Source organism: Lithobates pipiens, unplaced genomic scaffold, assembly GCF_037356315.1.
Source record: "Lithobates pipiens isolate NorthernLeopardFrog02 unplaced genomic scaffold, aLitPip1_a1.2 Scaffold_18, whole genome shotgun sequence".
In the NCBI taxonomy this organism is placed as follows: domain Eukaryota; kingdom Metazoa; phylum Chordata; class Amphibia; order Anura; family Ranidae; genus Lithobates; species Lithobates pipiens.
The window spans coordinates 333,518,272-333,538,083 of NW_027507758.1; the positions used below are offsets into that span (position 1 = coordinate 333,518,272).

The 19,812-nt window shown below is 45.7% G+C and overlaps 1 protein-coding gene across 2 annotated transcripts in view; it reads left to right on the forward strand.

The window, feature by feature from the left end:
• Positions 1–19,812, forward strand: part of PHIP (PHIP subunit of CUL4-Ring ligase complex) — a 232,351-nt gene that overhangs the window by 185,202 nt on the left and 27,337 nt on the right. For both annotated transcript variants that reach the window (XM_077487347.1, XM_077487346.1), the window contains 2 exons: positions 7,973–8,122; positions 15,797–15,949. In XM_077487347.1, coding sequence (XP_077343473.1) covers positions 7,973–8,122; positions 15,797–15,949 — 303 coding nt within the window. The remainder of the gene's footprint in view (positions 1–7,972; positions 8,123–15,796; positions 15,950–19,812) is intronic.

The following is a 19,812-nucleotide window of genomic DNA, read 5'->3' on the forward strand; positions in this document are numbered from 1 at the left end:
AGACATAGCATTTTCTTTGGCCAAAAAGTCCAATTTCTTTTCTTACATCAGGGGACACAGAGCCATAGTACTTACTATGTGGGTTATAGGGCCACTGATAGGTGATGGACACTGGCACGCCGTAAGACAAGAAGTGTACTCCCTATATAACCCCTCCCACTACTGGGAGTCTTCAGTTTTTTCGCCAGTGTCTAAGATGTTGGTCACGAGTAAAGATGTGATATGCTGAACTCGACTGAAAGCTTCCCTGCTTGGGCTAGCCATGCTGACCGGATCTGTTCTGTTGTCCTTTCATGGGCTAAATGGATGGTACCCGGGCCTCGTGTCCGAAGAAACAAGGTTTTGCTTGCGAACGCTTCTCTTTAGAGAGCTGGACCCTGGGATCCAGTACTTTTTGGTAGTAAGGCCATAAAGTTTTTACTGGTAGGGTGCAGTCGCAGGTCAATGATTGTGGGTAACCTGAGGTTCCCCTGTTCCTGAAGGTTTCCTAAAGGTCTCAAAGCCCACCGTGAAGGGTGAAGATTGGGTTTTTATCTCGGATAACCCTGCTGCGAGGAAAAGGTAAGGGAGATTTTCTCAGGAATTTTTCCTTCTATGTATAATGCTGTCATGCCTATGTGTCACCACTGGGGGCTGTATTGAGCACTCACTGACCTGATGCTGTAAACAGTGCAGAAGCCTTTCTTTTCTCCTCTACTCCGGCCACAACAGATCCTCTGTTAAGAAAGGGGGGTCCGGTTCTGCTCCTGCGTCCCCAATATTGTTTTTCTTCCCCTTCGGGAGATTGACATAAAAGCAGTTTCCTTTTTGTAAAAAAAAAAAAAACAGACCGCGTGGCCACTCCCCCCCCATGTCAGCTGTTTTTACAGGATGCCTGAGCCGTCACCGCTCGTGCGCGGGGGGCGGGGGGGGGGGCATGGCTAGCAGCGTCCGATGCCGGGCACACATGGAGGGAGTGTTAAAGCGCCGTGTATGTGTAGCTGCTGCTGGCTGTGGAGGGACACATGAGAAGGATGGCTTGTTCAGGTTAGTGATACAGGCATTTCCCTTTGACACATTATACCTTACCAGGCTAGGATTAATAGCAGCTAAAGTGTACGTTCTTTTGCTATGAGTGGTAATAAGACCAGGGACTCCTCTAAGGGTTCTAAAGGGGTCAATGGTTTTCACTATAAACTAAATCCATTTCCAAAAGAATGTCGTCCTCCTCTGAGAGGGATGCGGCTGGTCAGATTGAGCCGTCAGGGGAAACTGCTGTTGCATAAACACTTCAGTCCCTGTATCATACAAGAGGTTTTTTCTTCTACCATTTGTAATTTGGAAAGAAGATTGATGCTATGATGTCTCTCCATAGTGGGGCTAAACATAGCAGATTCCCATCTAGTGCTCAGGACCCTCTTATTGAGGTGCAGGAGGCTGGGGATCAGGTACATCTTCCCAAATATTTGGAAGTTACTTATTTATCCTCTTCTGAGGATCCTAATACGGAAGGAGTAGCATCACAAGACAGGTTGCTTGTGTACTCCCTTACTCAACCTTTTTGCTGCCTGCTTTTGAGGAACCCACCTCTAATTGGGTTCATTAGAACCTCCCCCATCTGTGGATGTTTTTTCCTATTCATGCATGGCTAAAGAAGCTTGTGTATTCTGAATGGGAACATCCGGATAAACAATATTGTCCTCCTAAGAAATTCTCCACACTTTATCCCATGGAAGAGGATTTCTAAGAAAATGGGGGGGTTCCAGCAATTGATGCTGCAATTGCCTCAGTGAGCAAGAATCTCACATGTCCAGTGGATAATGCACTGATGTTAAAGGATCCAACAGATAAAGTTTCTAAAAACAATGTCTTTAGCAAGTTCAGTAGTGCAGCCGGTTCTTGCTGCAATTGGTGTCTCTCGGTCCATTAAGGAACAGTTTGTGGACATAAAGTTCTGCCTGATCAACAGGCCCAGCAATGGGCTAGTGTATCAGATGCACTATGTTTCACAGTAGATGCTATGAAAGGCTCTATCATTTAAGCCTCATGGCTTGTGCTTGGACTAGTGCATTCTCGCAGAGTTCTGTGGCGGAAAAATTGGTCAGCCGAAGCACCGTGTAAAAAGCTCTTAGCCAGTTTTCCCTTTCAGGCTGGGTTCACACTGCTGCGATGTGGGAACACTGCGAATCCGCTGCGGGTTCCCGCATCGCATGCCTCCCGACGGAAGTTCACACTGCCCTATGTGAACTGCTGGGAGTGTCAGTGAAAAGTTAATGCCACCCCCAGATCAGTTCGCATATCGCAGTGCTATCTGCAATCTCTGACAGGAATCGGATCGCATGGTGTGGACACCCAATGCGATCCCATTCTGCTGAAGATCAAAAAAAGGGTCCTGTGCGAGTTTGGGCCGGATGCGATGCAAATTCAGCCATACTATCTGTATGGCTGAATGCACAGAGATCGGATGTGATTTGCAGTGTGGTGCGAATCACATCCGATCTCGTCACCGCAGCAGTGTGAACCCAGCCTCATGGTGAATGGCTATTTAGAGACGCTCTGGATAAGTACATCCAAAGGATCTCTAATGGGAAAAGCTCTCTTTTACCAGTAAAGAAGTTGTTCAAATATTTCTCCTTTAATCGTGCTGCCTCTCCTGTGCTAGGGGCATCAGGCTCTAGGCAGTCTCGACTGCCTCAACCGTCAGGTTCAAGGGGAAGCACCAGGATCAGAAGATATCTTGGGGCAGAAAGCCCACAAAGCAGAATGCTAAAGCCTCCTCATGTAGGGGCACCCCCGCTCGCTCGGGTGGGGGAGGGGAGCTCCTGCAATTCTCAAGATCTGGTAGAAACAATGTCAAGACAGATGGGTGGTTTCTGCAGTTTTTCTCTAGGTTACGACTAGAGTTCTGGGAGTTTGCCTCCTTGTTTTTTCTAAGGGAAAATGTTCCCAAGGATCCAGAGAAAATAAGTCTTTATGGCTCTGGATCATCTATTATCCCAGTCGGTGATATCAGAGGTTCCCTTGGTGGAACAGGGCACAGGGTTTGATTCAAAACTTTCACTGTTCCAGAACCAAACGGGGAGCTAAGACCTATTCTAGATCTCAAAGATCTGAATCGAAACTTAAACATCTGATCCTTTTGCACAATCCGATAGGTTGTGTCCATCCTGCAAAGAGAGGTGAGTTTTTGGCTTTAATCGATATCAAAGATTCATATCTCCATGTGCCAAATTTTCCCACTCACTAGAAATTTCTGCGCTTTGAAATATAAAATCATAATTTTAGTTGTGACCCTGCCATTTGGTTTAGCCATGGCACCACGGGTGTTGTGAAAGATTCTGGCACCTCCTTTAGCCAGATTAAGGGCTCAAGGCATAACTGTCCTAGCCTATTTAGACAATCTACCTTTAATAGATCATTCAGTCTCAGGACTAAACCAGAGTCTGATTGCAGAATCTCTGGGTTGGATACTCAACCTAGGAAATCCTCCTTAAAACCACAAAGGAGATTACAGTACTTGGGGTAGGTTATGGATACCGTACAGAAGAAGGTATTCTTACCCCAGATGAGAATCGATTGCATTGTAGAACTAATTCAACTTATCAAAACAAAGAAAATGTTTTCCATTCGGCTGGGCAGGAGATTGTTGGGGGGAAATGGTGGCCTCCTTCGAGGCTGTCCCTTACGTGCAGTTTTCACTCAGGACTGCTTCAAAACATCTTCCTGTCGGTCTGGAATAAAAGGATTCAGGCCTTTGTTTTTTCCCAAATACGCTTGGCCTCCCAACGTAAGTCAGAGCCTAAATTGGTGGTTATCCAGCAAAAGGGAAAATCTTTTCTACCTGTATCCTGGGAAGTGTTAACAGATGCCAGCCTTCTAGGCTGGGGAGCAGCTCGGGAAGAAGATTCTGTCCAGGGGAGATGGTCCAGGTTAGAGGACCTTGCCTATCCACATTTTGGAAAATTCGGGCAGTACGTCTGGCCCTAGAATCTGGGACGGTCAGACTACGGGACTGCCCTGTCAGGATTCAGTCCGACAAGGCCTCGGCTGTGGCTTAAGTCAATCACCAGGTGGGGGGGGGGGGGGCACGAGAAGTCGTGCAGCCCAAAAAGAGGTGAATAATGTTCCAGCTTGGGCAGAACACAACATTCCTTGCCTATCGGCAACTTTCATTCCAGGAATAGAGTTGGCAGATGGACTAGCATTGCCAACAATTATTTCCGGGAGTATGGTCTCTTCGCCCAGACCTCTTCCTAGCTTTGTCAGAGATGGGGTGTTCCGGACATGGACCTATTCGCGTCAAGAGTATACAACAAAGTCGACAACTTTATGTTGGGAACAAGAGATCCGCTAGTAGGTGGAACAGACGCATTAGTCCTCCCATGGGATCAGTTTTTTACTGATCTATGCATTTCCTTCACTTCTGCTACGTCCGCGCCTTCTCCTCAGGTTCATGCAGGATTGAAAGGAGGTGATTCTGGTGGCCCCAGAAGATCTTGATTTACCGAGATCATAAGATGGCAGTAGGAGTCCTGCCATTATAGCCAGAACTTCTCGCACAAGGTCCGGTATTCTATCCTACCTTATGGATGAAAAATTTAACAGGTTTGACTGTTGAATTCCACTTTATAAAGGATCATGGGTGATCTCCTTCAAATAGTGTCTACTTTGATTAATGCCAGGAATCCAGCTTCCGGAATCATTTACTGTAGAGTCTGGAAGGCATGTCATAGGCAGGATCCTTGATTTCCTGCAAATGGTATCTGAAATTAAGCAATTATACAGAAAAAGAGCCGCGCTTATGGAGTAAAACACAATAGATAGGAAGATAAATACGTGCTAGCACACTACCAAAAAAAAAAATTGTTTATTAATTTTTATTTTTTATTTTTGTCTTTATCAAGAGGTTGCTGCCTCCCTAAAATACACGAGCTATAATCAACAGCATCAAGGGCCAGATCCAGGCCTTCTCTGTCAGTGTTTCCTTTCAACAGCCTCTTGCTTCCCCATCTTGGTGCATAACTTATTCAGAGGGTAACACGGATTAATCCGCCTATCAAGGCACCTCTAATCCTTGGGATTTGAATTTGGTCTAATCGGCTTTGCTGAATCAGGCGTTTGAGCCTTTACGAGAAATTGCCCTGGTCTTTTTTTGACAAGAAAGATCATCTTTCTGATTGCCATTTCTTCTGCTAGAAGAGTATCAGAACTAGCATCTCTGTCTTGTAAAGAGCCATATTTGATCATGCATAAGGATGAGGCGGTTTTATGTCCTCATCCTGAATTCCAACCAAAAGTGGTACCAGGTTTTCATTTAAAAAAAAAGATATTTTTATTCCTTCTTTCTCCCCAGAGCCTCATTCTAGGTAAGAGAAGGCACTACATTCCCTTGATGTAAGAGCGATCAGAGTCTATTTAAAGGCGACCGCTCATGTTCGCAAAACACATGTTTTGTTTGTACTGCCAGACGGTCCAAAATGTGGACAGGCCGCGTCAAAATCCACTATTTTTCAAATGGATTTGTCAAGTGATTGTTCAAGCTTCAGATTTTATCAAATCAATATTAAAGGTCGTGAGGATATTGCCTTTGGGCGCGGTATACTGCAGGCTGCAGTATGAATCCTCTGGCATCCTGTTTTTTGTTGTCTCCCTCCCTTCTGTTGCCATTGCTATGGGACATCCCACATGGTAAGTACTATGGCTCTGTGTCCCCTGATGTAAGAAAATAAAACGGGATTTTTAAAACAGCTTACCTGTAAAATCCTTTTCTTTGATGTACATCAGGGAACACAGAGGTCCCTCCCTTCTTGGTATACACTTGTATTGCTTGGCTACAAAACTGAGGACTCCCAGTAGTGGGAGGGGTTATATAGGGAGTACTCTTCTTGCCTTAGGGCATGCCAGTGTCCATCACCTATCAGTGGCCCTATAACCCACAAAGTACTATGGCTCTGTGTCTCCTGATGTACATCAAAGAAAATTGATTTTACAGGTAAGCTGTTTTAAAAATCCTGTTTTTACTCTCATTAGACCAGAGCATCTTCCTCCATACATTTTGAGAGTCTCCCACATGTCTTTTCACAAACTCAAAACGTACCATTTTGTGTTTTTCTGAAAGTAATGGCTTTCTTCTGACCACTCTGCCAAAAAGCTCAAATCTATGGAGCGTACGGCTTATTGTCGTCCTATGTACAGATACTCCAGTCTCTGCTGTGGAACTCTGCAGCTCCTCCAGGGTTACCTTAGGTCTTCTGTGCTGCTGGTTAATGCCCTCCTTGCCCGGTCCATGAGTGTTTGTGTGGCCGTCCCTTGGCAGGTTTGCTTTTGTGCCATGTTATTTCCATTTGGTTATGATAGATTTGATGGTACTCCTAGGGATCATCAAAGGTTTGGATATTTTTTTATAACATAACCCTGACTTGTACTTCTCAACAACAATGTGCCTTACTTGTTTGGAGAGTTCCTTGGTTTTCATGGCAGTGTTTGGTTAGTGGTGCCTCTTGCTTAGGTGTTGGAGCCTCTGGGGCCTTTCAAAAAGGTGTGTGTATGTAATGACAGATCATGTGACACTTAGCACACAGGTGAACATCATTTCACTAATTATGTGACTTCTGAAGGTAATTGGTTACACCAGAGCTTTTTATGGCCCTAATAATGGGGGTGAATACATATGCACATGTCAATTATCAGTTTTTGTTTTTTTTATTTCTGAAAAATAGTTTTATGTATATATTTTTCTAATTTTACTTCACCAACTTAGACTATTATGTTCTGATCCATCACATACTGTATATTTCAGATAAAAAAAAAAACATTGAACTAAAGTCTGTAATGTAACAAAATAGGTAAAAAGCCAAGGGGGTGAATACGTTTGCAAGGCACTGTACCTGCTGTGGACCTTTGCAGCAAGGTAACACAGGTGACAGTTTCCAACACTGAAACCAGACCAGGCTGATTCCAGCCTAATCTTGCAAGGCACTAAGTCCCTCAGCCATGTGTTTCCCACTAGGATCAACAATGCCTGCTCTCCTCACAGGAAGTCATGACAGTGTCCCACAATGGAGATTCCCAAAAAAGCTCTAAGCCAGGCAGTTGGTGTTCTAAGTATCTGGTCCCCATGGGCAATATTGAGAATTTATACCCTTCTCTGGGTGACAGTCGGTCAGGGGGGGTCCCACTGTAGAAGGAAGGGAAGGCTGAGAGGTTCCACTGATGGCAGTGTTTTTTCTTGAGAAGAGTGAAGGCCTAGAAGTGGCACAGTAGCGGAGAACAAGCGGACATGGGGACTAGAACAAGGTCAGGCTGAAGAAAGGCAGATCTGAAAAATATAATTCAGAGAAGTGTTTGAGTTCCAAATAACAAACCTACATACTCACCTAGGTGGATGTGGCATCTGTCCCTGGCCGCCTCTGCACAGTGAATTCCACAATCGGACTGCTGACCACTCAGTTCCCGGTCTTCAATGAGCAGATTGGTGACTGTTACCTTAGTCCGCTGAATCTGGGTCACAGGAGTGCAGAGCTAAGTGCATTCCTGTGACCCACAGAAGTATGGGCAAATAAACTGGTCCTACTTCTCCTTTATTTAACAAAAGGCGGGGGGGGCTTGCCATTATTCAGCAGGGCTGAAGGAAATACATTAGTTCTCCTAGGCAGTTTAAATAGGAGCTACACTCCCTACAGTATTTGACCTTTTTTTAATGAGTGCTTGAAGTGTATGGGACTGCCATACCTGGCTTCCTTCTGAAAATCCTAGTTGCCTTGCAGATGTTTACACACAGACCTCAACATTAAAGGGAGACTCAAATGAAACAAGCGAATCAATCAAACGGCCAACCTTTTAATAATTTCATGAAAGGTTGGCAAATTGCATCACAGATCAGAACACAGCACTTAGGCTGGCTTTATATTGGTCGTTCTATTGGAATTTTTGTTATACAAGATATCACTGAATTTTCAAATCTGAAATTCTAAGTATTGCTTGCTAATTGTAGGAATACCAGCCAAGGAGAACACTGCGTAGCCGAGCCCAGTCCTATGATCTACAGTCTTGGAAGAAGCAATGCCAGGAGCTGTTAAATCTAATTTTTCAGTGTGAAGACTCTGAACCTTTTAGGCACCCTGTTGATGTTCATGAGTATTCTGTAAGTATTTTAGTTTTAGGCTGGGGCCTTCATGTAATTTTTTTTGTAGTTCAAATGGGAGTAGATTTAATAAACATTCCCCCCCACTTTTCTTGCTTTTTCTTTAAGCTAAAAATTTGTTGTAATTTAACACCGTTTTAAAAAGTCAGTGGTTTTCATGAATGTATATTTTGTAACATATCTTTATCATACAGTGCGGGGCACTGGGAAATTGAGTCATAGACCATAGACATATGCTGCTACTTTCAGCTGATCGGCACTGGCAAAAGCTTTTCTGGGCCCACCCTCTAGTGCAGCCGGCACTAAATGGCGGCCTCCGATAAAAGCGTGGACCGAGTGACGCTACTGTTGGGCCGCCAGTGTACAGCGCCACATCCCCACTGCTCTGCGCAGCAGTCATTGGTTTCTGGGAAAGCGAGCGCCCTGCAACCAATGACATTGTGCGTGCGCCCCGCCCTTCAGCAAGACTCCGGCGCACCTCTCGTCCTTGCAGCTTTTTACCTCCTGATCCCTGCCAGCCACAAGGTATGTGGGGTTTTTACAGGGGCACTCTGGGCACATTTAATGTAAGGTTCACTCTGACGGGCACAACAAAATGTGCCTATCAGTGCCCCTTAACATAAGAGGCACACTGATGGGCATAGTTTGTGCCCACCGGCGTGCCCCGTAAATGTGCCCACCGGCGTGCCACGTAAATGTGCCCGCCGGCGGGCACATTTACTTAAGGGGCATGCTGGTGGGTACATTTACGTAAGGGGCACGCTGATGGCGGCACCTGATTTATGTGGGTAGTCTGATGGGGGCACGCGATTTATGTGGGTAGTCTGATGGGGGCACCCGATGTAATGAATTACTGTGGTAGGGGCACCTGATTTTAAGGGGGAACACTATTGGGGACATTTACAGAGTATTACCAGAGTGTGTGGAGGAAATGGTAAGAAAAGCGCTAGAGAACACAGCCAAAAAAGGAAAGTAGACGCATACAATGTTTAATGTCACAGACTTGTGATTTGGACCTCGGTCGAAATTTTGTATTTTTTTTTTTTTTACTGGACCCCCTTGAATTTTAATTCGCTACCCCTGCTCTAGTGTATCCATATAACCCCACTCACTCTGACACACGTTTTTTGCTAGTTTTCTTAGGTGATGGGCACCTCCTACCTTTGGGGAGGATTTTCCTTTTTCAACTGTCACTTCTGTCAGCATCTGACTGCTTGCTGCCTTCAAGGCTCACTAGCAGTTTCCAAATTGATAATCTTCTACACCTTGGGAACCATACCCAGAGCTCATCATAGCAGGGCTGGCCTGTAATGTTTTCTTCAGGCACTGGATCCTGCGTTGAAAGCTTACCTTGGTGCACTGTACGTTATGCAATGAGTGAGTTAGCAGAGGGGATGCTATACAGTTCCACTGGAAGTCTACCTGATGTGGGTTGTCCTTCGGGTGAGAGCTCTGACGCAGACTTGGGACCCGCAGCGACTGACTGCCCCTGCCTGCTGATGTGTCCGATGATGCTGACCAGGACCAATCGGACAGTGAGGATGATTCCCCATCCGGGTCTGCGCAAGACAAAACGCTAGTTGGAGAACTTATCACAGCTGTGAATGATACCCTGAAGATTTGGGATGCAGCAGGATCCTCTGCTGAAGTAGCAGTCCCTTTCAGGTCCCGTAAGCCAGCCCATACACCTAGGGGTTTCTGTATCTGACTTATTTCGATACGTTCATATACAAGGAAGGGGTAAGACCGCAGCGGACCTTCTCGGTCCCCAAAACAATAATGGCGGGATACCCCTTTGAGGAGAGCCTTCTTAAAAAATGGTCAGCTCCCCCGGTAGTGGACCCCCCAGTATCCAGGTTAAATAAAGTAACCATGATCCCGGTAGAGGGGACTTCTGCATTTAAGGACCCTAGCGACAGGAAAGCCGAGGCAGTGGCCCATTCCTTGTTTAAGATTGTGGTGGTCAGCAATACGCCCAGTACTGGCCACAGCACTAGTGTCGCAGACACTTACTGAACGGGTAAATCTTTTTCACCGTGAATTGGAGAAGCAGCAGGCTACATAAGTCTGCGTGGAACTAGCATACCAGTTAGTGCATAGCCTTAAGCATGTTTGTGACGTGGCCCTGGATACGCTTCCTTTGCTCTCCAGGGCTTCAGTGTCAGCTTTGGTGCTGCGGCACCAGATTTGACTAAAAAAGCCTTTATGAATCTACCCTTCCTTGGTGAGCGGCTATTTGGAGCCTTGTTGGATGACATTATTAACAATGTTACAGGTGGGAAGAGCACCTTGCAACCACAGGCCAGGAAGACTAAGGAGCCACACCACAAGCAATGGCCCTCATTTTCCGCTCAAAAAAAGTCCGTCCGAGACTTCGGCTAAACGCTCCCAGTCCGACAGGGCGACTTCGGAGGGACAGAAGCATCCCTGAACTCGCAAGCCTGTGAACAAAAGTGCTACCACATGAAGGGTGGGGGTCGTCTTCGGGAGTTTGCAGCCCGGTGGGCCTCTCAGCTGTCCGACCAATGGGTCTCTGAACTGATTTCATCAGGCTACACGATAGAGTTCCTCTCTTGGCCACCAAACAGATTCTTCCCCTCCAACATACCCTTAATCCCGGCTCTATTAGGGGCAGTAAGGGACCTGCTAAGCCGCAGGGTAATAGTGCCTTTTCCGGAAACGGAAAGTTTTCAGGGGTTCTATTCCAATCTGTTTGTAGTCCCCAAAAAGGAAGCAGTAAGTCCAATCTTGGACCCAAAAGCCCTCAATTGCTTTGTAAAAGTACAGAGGTTCATAGTGGAATCAGTTTGCTCAGTTGTGTCTGCACTCCATCAGGGGGACTCCCTGGCCTCCTTGGACATGCAGGAGGCGTACCTGCACATACCCATATGATGAACCGTAGGTGGTCGTCGCTGAGCTTTTGCATGTGAGTCCTGGGCCTCATGGTGGCCTCCTTCGAGGTGGTACCATACGCCCAGTTTCACACCAGAGTCTTGCAGAAGGAGATATTGACAAAATGGGGCAAATCTGTTATCCCTGGATTGGCAGATTCAGCACTTCGTTCAGGGAAGTTGTTCCTACCTCTACATTGGACAGTGATCACAATGGACGCTAGCCTGACAGACTGGGTTGGAGTAATGGGAGTACAGTCGACCCAGGGCCTCTGGTCGGGGGAGGAATCCAAGTTGCGATCAATGTGCTCGAGCCCCGAGCGATCAGGCTATGCCTCTCTACAAGGTCGATGAGACTAAGAGGGCGTCCGATCAGGATCCAGTCAGACAACTCCATGGCAGTGGCATATGTCAACCATCAAGGAGGAACAAGAAGCTCGGCTGCAGTATGGGAGGTCGCTCACGTACGACATGTACCGGCCCTGTCGGGCCGTTTACAACCCCGGAGTAGAAAACTGGCAGGTGGACTATCTAAGTCACCAGATGCTAGACCCAGGAGAATGGTTGGTTGTTGCATCCGGAGGTGTTCAGGCTTCTGTGCCTGCGGTGGGGTACACCAAACGTGGATCTCCTGGCCGCCTGACTCAATCGGAGGGTGCCAAGATTCGTATCCCGGACAAGAGATCCGGGAGCGGACATGTCATCAGTACCGACTGATCTACGCCTTTCCTCCGCTAAAACTTTGACCACGTCTGCTCCGCAGAGTGAAGGCGAGGGGATTCCAGTGATACTGATTGGCCTTGGCTTCCCTGGTACGCCGACCTAGTACGCCTGGTTGCGGACTCTGCCTGTGGCTACCGATGCGAGAAGACCACCTGTCTCAAGGTCCAATACTCCCATCCTGCTTTACCATCGCTGGTTTTAACGGCATGGCTGTTGAGAGCCAGGTGCTAAGGAACCGGGGCTTGTCTGACTCTGTGTTTTTAACTATGTTGAGGGAACGAAAATCTTTTCGGAATATATACCATCGTACATGGAAGGCCTATATCTCCATGTGTGAGGAGATGGGGTGGCGTCCGTGCACTTATTCCGTTTCAAGGATCCTGCTGTTCCTACAGCGAGTCGTAGACCAGAAACTGGCTTTAAGCACCATTAAGGGACAGATATCAGCTTTGGCTGTTTTTTTTTCAATGACCCCTGGCATCTCACTCTCTAGTGAGCACTTTTGTACAAGGGATCCGGCATTTAGTCCCTCCGGTGCGTCCACTCTTGCCCCCATGGGATCTGAACCTGGTGCTATCGGCGCTTCAGAAACCGCCGATTGAGAACGTCAGGGAAATTCCCTTGTTGACTTTCTCAGAAAGTGCTCTTCCTAGTGGCCATTACATCGGCCAGGAGGGCTTTTGGAACTAGCGGCCTTGTCTTACAAGTCGCCCTATCTGGTTATCCACAAGGATAAGGTGGTGTTGCGTCCACAACTTTCTTTTCTACCGAAGGTGGTTTCAGCTTTTCACATCAATGAAGACATTGTTTTACCATCTGTGTCCTAAACAGACACATCCTAAGGAGGTGGCCCTCCATTCCCTGGACATGGTCTGGGCTCTAAGGGTATATTTGTCTACCACGGCTTCCGTAAGTCAGATTCTGTTTGTTTCAGTAGCTGGTCCAAAAAAAGGGATGGCGGTCATGTCCGCCACCATTTTTAGGTGGATCAGACAGATTGTGGTCCAGGCCTACGCCTTGGAGGGGCAGGTGCCCCCCTTTCCTGTCACGGCCCATTCCACCAGGGCAATTAGGACCTCTTGGGCTTTCCGACATCAATCGTCAGTTGCTAAAGTGTGTAAGGTGGCGACTTGGTCGTCTGTTCACACCTTTACAAAATTCTACAAAGTGGATGTAAGCGCATCATCTGATGCCTGCTTTGGCCGCAAAGTTTTGCAGGCGGCCGTGTAATGTTGCAGTTCTACTCTTCAGTTACAAAAAAAGTTATTTTTGAGTATTTATGCATTGTTGACCAAAAGTTCTGATGCGGTTAGTTAAGAAGGTGCCTCCCCCGTTAGGGAGCACCGCTGGTTGTGGGTGAAGTCATGTTGCTCTTCCCACCCCTCATTATGGCACTGCTTGGGGACCTCCCTACGGTCAAGATTACTGGAGCTGTGTCAGTCAATAAACAAAAAAAAAAAAAAAAAAATTTTGTACTCGCCATAAAATCACTTTCTCTGAAGTTTGACGGACACGGCACCCTCCCCTCCTGTTGGTTTACGTTATACTGCTTATTGACGTACTTAGCGCAGGAAGCAGGCTGGGGGGTTATTACCAGAGGGACCGCCCCCTGGGCGGAACTGTAAAGTTCTGTTGGTTTTAACATGTATTACACGTTCTGCCTAGTCCTCTCCTGAAGGTGGCATAATAACCTTACTGTCAAGATTACTGGAGCTGTGTCTGTCAATGAACTTCAGAGAAAAGGATTTTAAGAGTACAAAAATCCTATTTTTCTAATCCTACAAAGTAATCTATCTGCATCTTGCTTAACCACTTAACAACTGGCCCATAGCCAAATGATGGCTACAGGGCGGTTGCTTAGCTCTGGGAGGGTGTACAGTGACGTCCTCCAGAATCCTGCTCTCTCGCGCGCCTCTTGGGGCGCGTACCCGAGAACTTCGGTGACCGCTGGGTCCAGAGGACCCAGCGCATCACGGATCGCGGCCGTTTACCACGTGAACACTCCGTCAAATGACGGAGCGATCACATGTAAACAAACCAGTGTGATTTCCGGTTCCTGCCTCCCCTCTGTCCAATGTGAGCGGAGAGAGGAGAGATTGGTGGCTGCAGCGCTGTGGGCTGCAAATCCATTCATCCATGCATACCCATCCATGCTCTGCATCCTCATCCATCCATTCTCACTCATCCATACTCGGCATACTCATCCATCCATGCTCACCCATCCATACTCAGCATACTTGTCCATCCATCCATCTATGCTCACTCATCCATCCATCCATCAGTAATACTCATCCATCCATCAATCCATCCATACTCAGCCCTCCCATCCACCCCCATCCATAATTGGCCATACCCAGCCGTACTCGGCCATTCCCATTCATGCTCATCCATGCCTACAAGCACTTAGGCAATACAATAAACTTAAAGCGGGAGTCTGCCGTTTTTTTTTTTTTTTTTTTTTTTTTTAAAGCCAGCAGCTACAAATACTGCAGCTGCTGACTTTTAAAATAAGGACATTTACCCACCCAGCGCGCCCGTGATGTCGGCACCCGAAGCCGATCTCTCGATCGTCTCTCGGGTGCTGCCGCCACCATCTTGGGTATGGGAATCAGAAAGTGGAGCATTGCGGCTTCATGTCCCGTTCCCAACTGCGCATGCGCGAGTCGCGCTGCGCAATAAGGATGGTCCCCGCTGTCTCTGGGATCCGTGTGTTTCCCAGCAGACAGTGGGGGACCTTCGGAAAGAGGCGTAGATTCTGCGGAAAGGGGCGTAGCTTCTGCAGATATCTATGCCGGAAGTGGGTGCAGATACCTGTACTGTACAGGTACCTGCACCCCCTCCCCCCTGAAAGGTGCCAATTGTGGCGCCGGAGGGGGGGGGGGGGGTTCCAATGAGCGGAAGCTCTACTTTAGGGTGGAGCTCCGCTTTAATCAGCTGTATTGTTCCTGCCATTGATATTGGTAATTTTATCCATTTTCCCAATTTTCTCTTGACAAATTCTACTAAAGGGAGTATATTAGCTTTCAGGTCTTCCTCAGGGTCCAAAGTGATGTTTATTCCTAGGTGCCTCTTGCAACTGTTAAGATAATTTGTTGCCCACCCTTAGAATATTGCTTGGAGATGCCCAGGTTCCATGTGTCACTTACTGTATGATGAAGATAAGTTATTTTGACGTGCCTGTAAATTCCATATCTTGCAGTGTACACGACACCGGTCCCTCCCTTTTTACTGGTCTGTGACAGGGCCATCATTAAGGAAGGGCAAAAGGGGCAGCTGCCCTGGGCCCTGTCATTGTTGTGGGGTCCAAAGCAGCTGCCTCATACTTGCCAACTATCCCAGTTTAAATTCCCCTGTCCCTTGAATTTTTAGTCCTGTGCTGTGTCCCAATATCTGTGTGAAGTGCTGGTACTAATGCTGCCCAGCTCTGCCCTATTTTTGTGTACAGATGACTCACCTGCAGACCCTGTGTTTACATGTAAAAAACTGGAATTTATATGTAAATAACTGCAGTTGGCAGCATTGATATTTAAATAAAGGATCATTCATATGTATACCATGCTCCCCTGCAGTGAGGAGATGATGTGCTGTAACCTCTAGCAACTAATCAGTGAGCCGTAATGTGTGCTGTAACCTCTAGTAACCACTCAATAAGCAGTAATGATCTGCTTTTATCTGCTGGCAACCAATCGCAATTTCTTCCTGATTTGATACAGTAAACTGATTTTAAGTCTAGCTGCTATTTATTGTATGTCTCAGAGCAAGCGGAGAGTGAAATTGCATGGGGGGGGGGGGGGGGGGGGACCCTGTGAAAATTTTTGCCCAGGGTCCAATCAATATTAAAGACGGCCCTGGTCTGTGATCTTCTTTATTGCTAACAAAGCTGGAGTTTAATGGACAGGTTATATGGATGCATATACACACTCTGCTCTATGAATTGTTTCTTGTGTTCTGTAATGTACTCCAAGATATGGAATTTAAAGCTAGGGAAAAAAGTGGACTCTGTCTTAATGTTTTCAGCTCTGAAAAAGATATGTTGTACAACAATGTGTTTATTTTATAGGATTATAGAGACATTATAGACACGCCTATGGATTTTGGAACAGTAAAAGAAAAACTTGATGCTGGGACTTACAAATCTCCTATGGATTTGTACAAGGACGTGAGGCTCATTTTCAGTAATTCAAAGGCTTATACACCAAGCAAAAGATCCAAGGTACACTAGCTTTTGTTTTTAAGAACATTTTAAGGCAAATGTGTTTTATACTGATTTATGAATGAACATTTTTGTATAGTTTGTGCAGAAAATTTTGAAGTATTCTGTGTTTAACAGAAGAAACTCTGTTAATTGGTCAGAACATTAAAGTAGTTCTTCAGCGTTTTGGATTTAAAATGAAGTCAGCAGCTACAAATACTCTAGCTGTTTCCTTTTTAATAAAAGGAAAACTGTCCAGGGGTCCAGTGCTGTGCTCACCTGAACCACTTCTTCACCAGTCTCTGGTTCCCTGGCGGCAGCATGCTTACTATAGACAACCTACTGTGATCCCTTGCAGATTTACAGCCAGCTGCCTACTGGGAATGCGTGAGGCGCGCTGAACTTTGTGAGTGGTCTTTCAGCCTTCTGGGACCTGTGACGTCCTAGAAAGCCAGATACAGTACCTGTTTCCCCTTCTCTCCCACCCAACAAGTGCCAATAATAGGTGGGGGGGGGGGGGGGGGTGGGTGGGGTAGGGCATAATGCGCAACTTCCCCTTTAGGGTGAAGTTCTGGTTTAAGGTCTGATGCACACCAGAGTCAGCTATTCGGTGCGGAAGATTATGCAAGAGTCCATATTATACTACTTAGAGGAAGAACTTGCATCTCTAGGCTCTCACCTGTTCGCTTCTTCTGTGATTATAAATAATAAATATATAAATAGTCCAATGTATTACTAAAAATATTTATCAATTATTCAAGAAATTACATAATCTGGTGTCCTCTTTCAGGCTCTTTGCCCATATACTATGCCCATATATACATAATACACTACTGTGCAATGGTTTTAGGCAGTCCTGAAAAATGCTGTAAATTAAGAATGCTTACAGAAATAGAAGTCCTAATCTTTAATTTTCATCAATGAACAAAGTGGAAAGTGAATGCACAGAAGAGAAATGGGAATTTAAATAAATATGGCATAAATTCCTGAGGGTCAGGGGTTTCCAACCCCCGGGTCACGGCCCACTGCTGGGCCGTAGTCTGTTTGCAGCCGAACCATGAATGCTGCACTTTCAGAGGTTTGGCAGGAGCAGGCGAGCATAGAGATGACATCACCTCTTGCGTTCTGCCCCACATCACAGCTGTTCCACCCACCCAGCTGGCCGCGAACACAACACTGTCTGAGGTGTTGTGTGAGAGCAGAGAGATGATGTCATCTCTCACCCCCCGCCCCTTCACCGTCCAATCCTCACAGCTGACGCGAACGCTACACTGAGGTGCGGCGGATGAGAGATAAAATCTCACTGCTCGACCCGCATTGACGCATATTTCACCCTCACCTGGCAAGGGACAGTCCGCACCTGGTGGTAGGCGATCGTGACACACTCAGGTTTCCCACTGATTTTGCATTATGGTGAGTTGAACTATTTTTTTTTTATTACAATGTAATAATGAAAATTATGCACTGATTGAAGCATCAACACCAGCTGTTTCCCCAACAAATCGCCTGCAAAAAAACGTTCTCTAGCCCTTCCCCCAACAAACTTCCTCCTGCTACAAATATTTTAAATTTCATCAATCCAGAAAACCTGCTGACATTTTTCTCCACCCCTGTTCCTGTGTTTTTCATGCATAGTTGAGTCTCCTTAGCCTTGTTTCCATGTTGTGGTATGGATTATTGGCTAAAATTCTTTCATGAAGACAACTTCTGGACAGATTTCTTCAGATAAGTGCACCTGGATCCCACTTGCTTCTGCCCATTCCGTGTCGATGGCACTGCTGGACAACTTCTGATGTCGAAGGGAAGTAAGAATGATTTGTCTTTTCATCCGCTGCATTTTTTCCTTGACCAACCACAGTGTCCACAGTTCTCAACATTCCCAGTTTTCTTTGTGCTTTAAGAGGTTGAACAGCACATCCTAAAATCCTGGTCTGCTTTGAAATCTTTGCCTGGAATTGACCTTGTTGATGCAGTAGATGGGAATATACCCGATGGATCCGTCCTATTGATAAAGCTTGCTTTGACTTGGGTGGCACATGCCCCGCCAGGTTCAAACTATTTGGTAAGCCTCCTCCCTATCACGGTGACGGTGGTGGTGTTTTTTCGTTTCAAGGAATCACATTTTGGATTTTCTTTCATGGACATTCACATTTGTCTATATATCACAGAAAATCACCCGGATTTGATTATTTTTATGCACTCTTAATATGCACCGAAGGACTTTGTTGGACTTTTTTGTTTGATTATATTTACACGTCTCACTTGATTTTGGGTGCTTTATATATAGTTCTTTCTACAGAATATATATAAATTTCAAATTATATACTGTATAAGCTTATGTTTATATCACTAGATATAATTATGCACTAGAGTCAGACTCATTTTGTGGTAATTTTTGTAATATAGCGCTACACTTTCTTTATATATGATGCAGTATAACTTCCTTGTGTCTTGTTGCTGTGCTTAGTCTAGTCATGGTGAATGACCTTTCACATGAAACTGTCTTCCACAACCTCATCTTAGTAGCAGAGTTTGGCTCTTTCTCACCCAGTTTTAAGCCTCCTACACAGCGGTTTCTGTTTCAGTTAATGGCTGTTTTTCAACCTACAACCGTTATAATTGATTAATCGTACACCTGACTCTAAACCTCCAAAATACCTGACTTTTGTGCAAATGTACGAAGTGTGCAAGCATAAGAATTGATGCTGGTAGAAGCCAAAGGGTAGTCGCACCAAAAATTTATTTGACTTAGTTTTTTTTCTTCTATTGGCTTACTTTGCATTTTGTAAATTGATAAAAATGAACAATTTATAATATATATACTTTTGAAAGCATTCTTCACAGCATGTATTCACACCTGCCTAAAACCCTTACACATTACTGTATATTCTGGCACATTTGGAGTATATGGAATCAGCAGAGGAAGCAGCTGAGTCCATTTGGAGCCACCGGTGCAAGTGGTAAACCAGCATAGGCAGTACAGATGTGTGCATGTGTGAACAGTCTTATGACCACCAGCGCAGGCACTTAAGACCGAATGAAGGTGTGTGCACATTACGCAGGTGTTTGTGAGCTGGAACAGCAAGGGCAAAAGTGATGCCATTTTTTTAAACGGATGCTGCAGCGGTGCAAGCCACAAAGTAACGTAGATGGTCAGATTGCATCAGGTAACGGTGAGGCTTCAGCCGCTACTTTGGAAGACCGTGTGGCATCCCAAGAGACCAGGGACTGATCTGGCACCAAAGACTCAGATTTTCAAGCTAATGGCTTGTTACATGAACAGGAATCATTGAGAAAATAGTTTTCAGAAAAAGGGATTTCTTTACTCCGTACTAGCTGCAAAAAAAAAATCACATACCTTTTGCAAAAAGGAAAAAGCTTGGATTGTTCAAAAACACAGGCTGCTCTCATTCACAAATGGCTTCAGTGTTAGAATTTTCCAAAGACAGAGCAGATAAAAATTTTCTCGGCACACTTAAAGAACAAGTATCAGCTCTAATATTTTTATTGTCCAAAAGTTAGCCAACGATCAGCTAATTAGGTTCTTTTTATCCCTTCTCAAAAAGAACACACAGAAAACAGCTAACCCTTTCCTATAGCTGTGGTGCTAACAGTGCCTTAAAAATATAGTACTATGTTCACCCAGGTTGATTACCTTAAACATAACTTTCTCTTTCGTTCATTGACTGACACAGCTCCAGTTATCTTGACTGTTGGGTTATTACGCCACCTTCAGGAGAGGACTAGACAGAACATGTAATACTTGTGAAAAACAGAACTTTACAGTTCCGCTCAGGGGCCGGTCCCTCTAGTAATAACCTCTCAGCCTGCCTCCTGCTGCTCAGTTTTTTTTTTTTTTTTTTTTTCTGCTTAGCACCTGGATT